Genomic DNA, 11,208 nt, shown 5'->3' with positions numbered 1-11,208 from the left:
CCAGCTCTGTCAGGAGGAATGGGCCAAAATGCACCCAACTTATTGTGGAAGGCTACCTGAAAAGTTTGATCCAAGTTAAACAATTTAAAGGCAATGCTACCAAATACTAATTGAGTTTATGTAAACTTCTGACCCACTGGGAACGTGTTGAAAGAAATAAAAGCTGAAATAAATCATTCTCTCTAGTATTATTCTGACATTTAATTCTTAAAATTAAGTGGTGATCCTAACTGACCTAAGACAGGGAATTTTTACTAGGTTTAAATGTCAGGAATTGTGAAAAACTGAGTTTAAACGTATTTGGCTAAGGTGTATATAAACTTCCGACTTCAACTGTACATAGGGGAACATCTATAACCATGTGTCATAGTATATCAACAAACAAACCTTAAGTGTCTGAACAGTGCAGAAACAGCTCTGAGCAAACCTCTGCCACTGTACCTGTTTAGCCTATCACAGGGGTGGCAGCGTAGCCAAGTGGTTAGAGCATTGGACTAGTAACCGAAAGGTTACAAGATCAAATCCCTGAGCTGACAAGGTACACATCTGTCGTTCTGCCCCTGAACAAGGCAGTTAACCCACTGTTCCTAGGCTGTCATTGAAAATAAGAATTTGTTCTTAACTAACTTGCCTAGTTAAATAAAGGTTAAAAAAAAAACTTACAAAAATTTGCAAACTGGACAACAAGCAATCACAAGATGTCAGACAGAATCACCCAGACATACCTGAAATATCCAAATTCATACCATAGAGTAGACATGTCACATACCCATAACATAGAAAGTGGTTATTAAACTGAGTTTAGCCACCATGTTGAAACCAAATGTTTCATGAGAATAGTAGTCTAATTTGGAACCTACTCACATAAAACCAACATAGATAGATACACATCTGAGCTGAATTTCATTCTAAGAAGTTGTCTCCCTTCTGCTCTGGTTCAGCCTCTGCACAGATCAAAACTGGGTAGGTCTAAACAATAGCATCACCTACTTTCACCTATCCAGTCCTGTGAGTATCTGAGTGAATGAAGACAGCAGCCATGACCCCTGACCCCCTGGTCCTCATGACCTCATCGTGCGTATGTTCCTGTACTGGCAGAGCAGCAGCTGTCTGAAGGTGTTCTTGAAGGTGGTGTTGCACAGGGCGTAGCAGGCTGGGTTGACAGTGCTGTTGATGTAGCACAGCCAGTAGCCAATGGTCCACAGCGAGTTGGGGATGCAGCTGGAGCAGAAGGTGTTGATGAGCACCATCACATTGTAAGGCGCCCACGTGGCCACGAACGCCACCAGAATGGCCATGATGGTGCGCGTCACCTTCTTCTCCCGGGATGGAGGGCCCTTCTTCTTCTTCGTCTTCCTCTTGGGGCTCTGCTTGGAGTTCCTCTTTGTCACCTGGAGACAGAAAAGTGATAGATTTTTGTATCAATATGCATGCATTTTTTTCATGATTCTACATTCTCTCCTACCACACATAAAATATCTTGTGCTTTTTGATTTTGGTTATAAGTATACACTTAGTATACAAAACATTAGGAACACATACCTAATATTGAGTTAGGTTGAGGACTACAAGGTATCGAAAGGGTTCCACAGGGATGCTGGCCCATGTTGACTCTAATGCTTCCCACAGTTGTATCAAGTTGGCTGGATGTTCTTTGGGTGGTGGACCATAATTGATACACAAGGGAAACTGTTGAGCGTGAAAAACCCAGCAGCGTTGTAGTTCTTGACACAAACCGGTTGCACCTGTCATCTACTACCATAACCCGTTCAAATGCACTTCAATCTTTTGTCTTGCCCATTCACCTTCTGAATGGCACACATACACAATCCATGTCTCAATTGTCTCAAGGCTTAAAAATCCTTCTTTAACCTGTCTCCTCCTCTTCATCTACACTAATTGAAGTGGATTTAACAAGTGACATCAATAAGGGATCATAGCATTCACCTGGATTCACCTGGTCAGTCTATGTCATGGAAACAGCAGGTGTTCTTAATGTTTTGTAAATTTAGCTCATTTAGCAGATGCTTTTATAACACCATAGTGCTGTCCGATTTCTAATACCAATGAGCGTGAAAAACCGAGCAGCGTTGCTGTTCTTGACACAAACCGGTGTGCCTGGCACCTGCTAGCATACCACATTCAAAGACACTTACTGTACACTTTTTGTCTTGTCAATTCACCCTCTGACTGGGTCACATACACAATCCAGGTCTCAATTGTCTCAAGGCTTAAAAATAATTATTTAACCTGTCTCCTCCCTTCATCTACACTGATTGAAGTGGATTTAACAAGTGACATCAATAAGGGATCATAGCAGTTGTTCTTAATGTTTTGTATACTCAGTGTATGTATCTTTTCACTTCACACATACTTCATATTATTATTTAAGGGAAGTTGCTGTGTATTCTGCTGTGCATTATATATATATCAACACCTTTAACAGCGTCCGTGTCACCAGGCTGTGTTTCTCTGTGGCAGGGGTGGAATCTGTGTTGCTGTGCGCGGCTGTGTATGTCTCTCCCTCAGGCCGGGGGTTGCTTCTGATACAGGAGAGTTTGGGCCCGCAGCCTGTGGCCTGGTTCTGAGAGCAACACCGCGTCTGGCTGGATTTGGCCTCACTGTTTGACCCCTTCTGTGATAGGCCAGGCTCTTCCTTTTGATTGGATGATGAGGCAAGGTTGCTGACTGTTGTGGTAGAGCTATCTCTGTCTGGCCCTTCCCCTCTGCAGGGCTCCCTGCCATTCTGCTGCTGGACCCCCTCCCCGAACTTCTCTCCATCCCCACCCTCCTCCTCCTCTTCCTCCTCCCCAGTCACAGTGCAGTCATTGGGCTGGGCCCTGCACCCATCCTCCTGGCTCTGCGATGGGCCTTCTCCCAGGCTATTCCCTGAAGGTTTCCTGCTGTTCCTCCGTACCCGGCTGCGGCTGGCCTTGGATATGCGCCAGTAGAGACTGATCATGATGGCCACAGGCAGGTAGAAGGCCGCGATGGCCGTGCCAAACGTCACCGTTGCGTTGGAGAAGAACTGGATGTAGCACTGGCCAGGCGGCACCGTCCGCCCACCCACGATGAACTGCCAGAACAAGATGGCAGGAGCCCATAGTACGAATGACAGCACCCAGGCCGCCGCAATCATCATCCCCGCCATCATGGTGCTGCGGCGCACCGGATAGCTGAGAGGCTTGGTGATGCAGAAGTAGCGGTCAAAGCTAATGATGAGGAGGTTCATAACTGAGGCGTTGCTGACCACGTAATCAATGGACAACCACAGGTCGCACACGACCGGGCCTAAGGGCCAGTGTCCAATCACAATGTAGACAGTGTAGAGGTTCATGGAGCACAGGCCAATAATGAGGTCAGCACAGGCTAGGCTGAACAGGAAATAGTTGTTGACAGTCTGGAGGTTCCTGTTGACCTTCATGGAGAGCATACAGGAGAATATTAGAAAAGACAATGATATGTGTAGGACCAGGAGTTTTTCCTGAACATGTGGTCTGGCCAAGCTCACATGGTCAGGAGTAACTCCTGACCCTAACAATGTGCAATGCATTGTGCCAATATCTTTCAATCACAGCACTAAAGAATAACAGGTCTCCAGTATTTTAGGTGCACTGAATATTGGCTATCCAATATGTGACCTTTTCAACTGTATCCTAAGAATATGATTAATTAAAAAAATTAAGTGATGAATCTTTAATCCAAACCTTTATGGAGAGCATAACCAGGATGTTGCCAATGATGGTGACGAGGCTGAGTGACCCGGCCACCAGGATGATGAGGACAATCTCTACCGTCTTATAGGGACTCCCAGAGAAGAGACTGCTGCTTCCATTGTCTGAGCTGAGGTTGGAGTAGTTGGTGATGTCGAGCGTCTCCATCTTGTCTGGTCTTGGTTATCCTTTTCAAGTATGCTTTGGGGCCAATCTCAGAACTATAAGATACACCTGGTAATGACAAAGATAACATACGCTTTTGATAAGAGATTCTCCATTAAGCCTTCTTTTTAGTCCAGGATAAGACTTAATCAGTGTCCAGGAAACCAGCCCATAGTGTATTAATTCTAAGCATGAGTGCATCTCTTTTAGTGTGTGTGTGTGTAAGAATTTTCTCTGTACTCCTCACAATCAACTACCTGATGATTTTGTACTTGGTTCCTTTGTGATTTCTGACACCAGCTTCCTGACTGGTAGAGGAGAGAGCAGGTGTGTGTTCCTTTCCCCAGGTGTGAAAAAAATGGCAGGTGAGCAAATAAAGGCCCTTTCCCGTAGCTGCAGGGTTTAGAAATCCACACAGTAGTGTCCTATATCTCAAAATCAATATGCAGTATCACCCCTGGATATTTTAGGACAGGTATGAACGAAGAGAATTCTCAGATCCAATTTACAAAGGATTATTGGTGAGCAGCAATGACCTGACTCCTAATATTTATCCACCTGCTGCTGTGTTTGTAGAAAGTAGATTTGACCTGAATGTTAACTGCTGAACACTAAAGACTAAATTAAAAGTAAATAGGTGACCTAATAATTACCTAAATTACAAAGTGAAATGTTAGTTTCCTTATCCTGTAAGCCTTTGGATAAGGAGGGACAGCAATCCTTTCTATGGTTTTGATTACCTGACTGCTGTCTACTAATGCTATCATTTCTGTCCAAAACCCAATGCAAGTCGATATCTCCCAAATAATTGTTTTCATTTGTTTTTTAATTTGTTTTTGTTTTGTTGATGAAATGTGTAGTACATATTCTGTTGTTCTATTGCATCTGCAGTGATGTCATAGGGGCAGTGATGTCAGAGGGAAGAAGTAGTGTAGTTGTTTGCAGTAACTTCGTTGTTGTTGTGGTATCCCAAACGGACGTGGCAGTTTCACCAAATAAGCATTCGATCTTTAAGTAACTTCATTGAGCTACACAGTCAATTCCAGTCACATTGGGATGATTTTGAAATATTGAAACCTTTTTTAGAAATTGGTCTTATTTGTACTGTATTTGGCTCATCTATGCTACGAGTATGAATGCATTTTAACTGTATGGTTTCCCCTCCTGGCTCTTTCATGACCTGAAAGTACTCACTGGGATAGGATGTGATCTGACAGGTCTACTCAGAACACATTATTAGGTCACCCTAACCTCTAAGACAGCTCATTTACATTTTGTGGTTTACCTGGAAACATACATGTTGACATTTAAGCAGATAGCTAATCTGATAATAAGAGCCAAGTTAATAATGTCAAGTTGTTCCCCTAATTCTATAGGCTTGTAGAAGTACAAGCAAGTAGCCGAGTGGTTAGAGCATTGGGCCTGTAACTGAAAGGTTGCTGGTTTGAATACCTGAGCCAACAAGGTGAAAACCTATTGATATGCCCTTGAGCAAGGCACTTAACCCTAATTTGCTCCAGGGGTGCTTTACTGCCATGGCTAACCCTGTAATCTTGAATCTACACTGGTCACTAGCTAGCTACTGTCACAGCAAGAGACTACATTCATGCTGCCACTGTGGGTTATCTGTGAGGGGAAGATGTACAGATAGATAGAGGTCTATCAGCAAGCGCCTGTCTCCATGTCACGACAGCACAGATCCTATCAGGCTAAAGATGTGTAACTGACTGTGGGAATAGGGAGGGATGCTGTCCACTTTGAGAGAGTGATGTTGGTGCAGTTGTTCATCTTCCTTGCTGTCTTTTATACTTTCTACACTTTGTGAGACCCTAATCTCTCTCTGATGTCTTAGCTCATCTCTAGCTCATCTCTGCACCAACCCCAACCCTCTTCTGTCTGACAGTAACAAAGCAGATAGGGAATTGCTATACCTGTAAATCGAGCTATGACACAAAACAAACAACACCATAACTACATTTAGCAAATGGAAGAACACCACTGTAATAGCTGTTAAGGAACTATGGTAAGAACAAAAAGTATCTACAGCACAAACATTACTCAGACAGCGATGTGATTACCTGATCTATTCTGATCAGAAAATCAATGGAAAGACACTCAGGAGAGACTTTAAGGATCATTGCATGCTGTGAAGCAGCCCCATAAGCAACTCCATTAGACTGTGTGATAAGATTGTACCTGATAGAGGCTTCCTTCCTGCTTTTAACATCAGCTCAAATATCATTACAGTATGAGTACCCCCATCTGTTATCCCTCAGATACCCCATTTTGTTCAATTATGAAACAGTGCTGTGCTGCACTTACAGGGTCATAACCATAGAAATACAGAATGGTCATAACACTCAAAAGATCAGGAAGAGAGCCTGCTCTGCTCTTTTGATACGTTTGTGTTTGAGGTGAAAGTAAGACAAACACGTTTCATATTCTTTCATATTCTCGGTATTCTGACAAACATATTTGCGCATGAATTATTCATGAAGCCCCCGCCCACTCATGTACACACGTACAGTAGATGCTGTAATAGGTGGCCCTATGGAGAACCTCATATACAGACCTGACATTAAATGTTACATCAACATTATGAATCAATCAGTGACCTGCTCTGAGTCATTGTGTTTTGCTTCAGGCATTAAGGATTCATTCTGGGAGACCAAACAGCCATTACATAACTGTCCAATTAGCTGCCTGAGTGGCAAACACATTTATTTATGAATCTACAATGAGGATAGGGGTCAGACCAACGATGTGTCTAAACAGTATGCAATAATAATGTACATATGTATGTCTATGGGTCAGACAGAGCTCCTCTTCCCTCCCTCATACCACATGCACATGTAGCCCCTCACACCCAGACCCTCTGATTCAAACATAACAGGATGATAACAGGACAGCTCCTACTAATTGTTATGGATGGCATCTGGAGAGAAAAAAACAAAGCAGTTCCTTGTCAGGCCCACTAGCTTATCTAGCGTAATCTGATTCAACAGCTGCTTGCCCCAACAGCTGGTTCCGGTAATGTGCTAGTATGACTGGCTGTCTGACTGAGTTGGTTTTCAGGGAAGAATTCTCACCTCACTGGGACTGAGAAGGGCACGGCATGCTGCTGCTACATTCTGTCTCACCATGTTACAGAGAACGAACCTGGGGCACTGGAACACAACTTGGAACATGTCTTGGAACGTGTGTGTCCGTGTTTGTGTGTGATCTTGCTCTCTTAGACCCTCTCATGTTCAATCCACTCAAAGCACGTTACTCTGTTTTTCTATTGAGGGCATAGATCACCTTTCTTCTCTCTGCACAGTCCATCGCAAATGAACAACCTGACAGTATACAAGGCCAATAAAATTGCCACCACTTGTTGTAACAATTTCTGGGAAGTCTGTGCTACACTGGGAGAGGTGGGAAATTTTACATCCCTGTGTGCTCTGCATTGACGTAGGAGTGTAACAGAGTGTGGAAAAAACACACGCCACTCTGCATCACAGAGCCAAGCAGGAGGGAGAAACAACCTGCCAACACCAGATTCTACCAAACAACACACCCTGAGAACAGAGGGGAGGAGGAGAGGAGAAAGAGGAGAAAACTATGGGACAGAGGAGAGGAGAAAGAGATGATCGCTGTACACACACAGGCAGAAAGACAGAGTCGGTCTATCTGAGTCAGGGCACCCTGGGGAGGAATATGAGAGTTAATAGAAGATTAGGAAACATAATAAGATCTACCATGTACAATTCCCAGGGAGGAGTCCTTCGGCAATCCAATTTATCTGTTTAACACACACACAGTACTACAGCATGGGAGATTCCTGGTGAGAAACAATATAATTGTTCTGGCCTCACTTTAAATCATGATATTAAAGGTTAATGGTACAGGACAGGAGTGAAAGGTTAGTCAAGGTTACATGAAGACTCGCTAGAAGAAAAATAAACGCACACCTATTAAGGCGAGGTGCTGGCTAGCGGAATAGAAAACTAGAAAATAAGGGAGAGCCGCACACTCTAGGAGCTCAGATGCAAAAATGTAATATCCAACGTTTCGACAGCCAAACTGTCTTCATCAGGGTATGATCACAAACACTGCGAGATGACTCGTTTATATAGTGTCAAAAGACACACAGGTGTCTGTAATCATGGCCAAGTGTGGCCTAATATCATTGGTTAATTCTCAAAAATAAAAATAGCATACAAAGAACAGCATACAAAAAAAACGAATGGATAGCATAAGATCATAGATTCATTTTAGACTACACAAGCATTCAAACAATTACAATGGCAAAGTCACAATAATCACAAGAATGGCTTAAGATCAAAGTCTATGTTGAGACAGAAGGGAGCAAGGGTCTTTAAATTAAAGATCCAGGCAGCCTCTCGTTTTAACAATAAATGATCAAGGTCACCCCCTCTCCTATGGAGGGTGACATGTTCGAAGCCAATATAACGCAGAGACGAAATCGAGTGGTTTGCTTCCAAAAAATGGGCCGCAACTGGGTAAGTCAAGTTTTTGCACCTAATGGTGCTACGATGCTCTGAGATACGTACTTTTAATTCACGCTTTGTTTTACCCACATAATTTTTACCACAAGGACAAGTTATAAGATAAATAACTGCCTTAGTAGAGCATGTGATAACACCTTTGATTGGGATCTGTTTCCCTGTTTGTGGGTGTTTGAAGGATCTACATTTATAAGTGCCATTGCATTGAGCACAGCCATTACACTTGTAATTTCCATCCAGTAGGGGCGCAAATAGACGTTGTTCAAGAATATCTTGGGGTGGTAAATCAGAGTGTACCAATTGGTCTCTGAGATTTCTGCCCCGCGAGAATACGACCAAGGGAAGGTCCGAAAACACATTACCGAGACTATCATCGTATTTTAGAATGTGCCAATGTTTGTGAACGATTCCCTTAATTTGTTCAGAGCACTTTGAATAGCGGGTAGTTAGAACGCAAGAATGCGTCTTTTTGCGAAACTGACCTTGAAAAAGGTCATGTCTCGTTTTGTTTTGAATTTTATCAATGGCAATATTAATCTGATCATTGTTGTACCCCCTCTCCTTGAACTTTCTTTGCGTGATTCGACAGAATTGGCTGTAGGGCAAACTATTTTTCAAGGGAAGTACATGAAGACTCGCGCCTCAGGGATGTCGTGTGGAAGTCACAATGATAAGACACTCCAGACCTGGGCCGCAAATAGTTGTATTTTGTAGTTTATTTGAAAATACCAACTTTTCAAATACTCGAGGTAGTGTAATATAGTTTATATAGAGTTTCAACTAAAAGGCAACTTTTTTCTTTGATATTCAAATACAGGTCTCAGAAAAACAAATAATATGTAAAAGTACTTTGAATACCTCACAGAAAACCAAATATTACTGAAGGTATTTGAACATATGCAAGTGACATTTAAAAAACAAAAATATATTTATTTGATGGCTGCCAAATACTTGATGAAGAACCAAAAACTACAACAGTTCATTGAATTAGTCTAAATATATGATCATAAGCACATGGTTTGGAGGGCCCTTAGATATAAATCTTAATATAGCCAATAGCCTAGAATTAAATACATGAGGGACATGGAATCACCTCAACATTAGAGTAGACCACTTAGGCAGCTTCCAAATTACTAACTAATATATTTTCATGAGTGAGACATCAGGAAATACAGTAACACTTGACATCTAGTTCTTATACATGTGTTGTAACTTTGGGTTTATTACAATATCAACATTGTTGTTACATAGGACTTTGGAAATTGCTTTATAATTGCATAATAATAGAGTTATTACATAAGTGATATAAGGAACAGTCACTATTATTCCTCTTGCAAAAACGATTAGCTCATTGCTATCCAATTAAAATGCAATTACCAAAGTATTATGTAACAACATGCTAATATAATGTTTCTCCAATAGTACAGTTTTATTACACAAGCACAACAACAGTCATGTTTAAAAACGTTTATTTTTCCGACAGAAACATTGTGTTTGTACAGTCACTTTATTTCTGAGAACAGTCTCACTTCATTCAAGAAACGTAGCTACAAAAACTCCACCCAAAATTGTACATGCACCCAACTTTTTAAATGATCTGTGCGTTTTTATTCGAGCATGGACTCCACACTTACAAACCAAACGCAGTTCGCGTAAATAATATAATATTTGATAGGCTATGTTAAAGTTTGAACAGTCTCGCTGTGACAATGGTTGTCCCGGACTTACCTTCGACCAGTTGAGTCAGGAGGTGGATGGATCCAGTTGTTATGCCCATATCACTGTAACCGTCCAGAAAATATAGCTTCAACAACCTGGGGAAATGTAATGGCAGATGTCGACATACTTCTCAGGCTGAAGGACAAAGGGCGACTTTGAGTGTTCGCCAGTAGTCGTATGTGCGAGAGAGCGAGAGGGGGGGGGGGGGTCGTGAATGAATCACGACGCTGCACCATGAAATGAAGTTGCATTTCGACAAGTTTATGAAGTTGAGGAAATATTGTCAACACTAAACATTCAGGTGTAAGTTATTTTCCTTTGCAATAAGGAAGTAAAGCCTATTACAGAACGCATTATTTGTGGTGCGTGCAAGATTTTGTTTAAGAACCATGGACAGTGCTCGCGCGTGGTGCCAATTGAAAGGCCGTTGGTAAACAACTTTGCATGGATTAGCCATGACTTCATTTAAGCAGAATCTGACAAACAGAGAGCCTGCCAGTGCTTGAGAATCCAAGCATGTGTGTGTTTACTGTGGAGTAATTATTCACAGGCATTCAAACACAGCAAGCATGTCGCGGCAGGTCGCCTAGTGGTTAGAATGTTGGGTCAGTAACCGAAAGGTTGCTAGATCGAATCTTCGAGTTGACAAGGTAAAAGTCTGTCGTCCTGCCCCTGAACAAGGCAGTTAACCCACTGTTCCTAGGCAGCCCACTGTTCCTAGGCCGTCATTGTAAATAAGACTTTGTTCATAACTGGCTTGCCTATTTAAAAATATATATATGAAGTTAGTTCCATTCCGTGTCCCTTGTAGATGTATGATATCACGGCTTCTATACACATAACAGCCCTGACTTTTTTTAAATTAAACATTCATTCATTCATTCATTAAAGTGCCCCGCTTTTTAACTTGAACAATGACAGTTAGGTTTGTTAAGAACACTCTATGTGACAATGCAAGCCTAGGAGTTGATTGTTATGGCTGAAAATGTACAAAATACAATTCAATAATGGTACTATTCACTCAGTGGGTGAAATCTGTCCCTGCACCAGTCCTATTTTCTGTATTAACCATGTATTCCATGTTAGTAGGCCTAGCTCAC

General features: G+C 42.0%; 1 protein-coding gene across 1 annotated transcript; it reads right to left on the bottom strand.

Moving 5' to 3' along the window:
* Positions 1-585: 585 nt before the first annotated feature.
* LOC115152155 (muscarinic acetylcholine receptor M2) lies at positions 586-10,253 on the bottom strand. Its single transcript, XM_029696716.1, has 4 exons — positions 10,118-10,253; positions 3,708-3,947; positions 2,438-3,418; positions 586-1,391 (listed from the first exon to the last, which is right to left on the bottom strand). Exons 2-4 carry the CDS (start codon positions 3,879-3,881, stop codon positions 1,062-1,064), a joined length of 1,485 nt encoding a protein of 494 aa, XP_029552576.1. The 5' UTR covers positions 3,882-3,947; positions 10,118-10,253; the 3' UTR covers positions 586-1,061.
* Between the last annotated feature and the right edge of the window lie 955 nt (positions 10,254-11,208).

The sequence above is a fragment of the Salmo trutta genome, chromosome 17 (genome assembly GCF_901001165.1).
Source record: "Salmo trutta chromosome 17, fSalTru1.1, whole genome shotgun sequence".
NCBI lineage: Eukaryota > Metazoa > Chordata > Actinopteri > Salmoniformes > Salmonidae > Salmo > Salmo trutta.
Note: the sequence above shows the minus strand (reverse complement) of the source record. Positions and strands in the feature narration are given on the sequence as shown.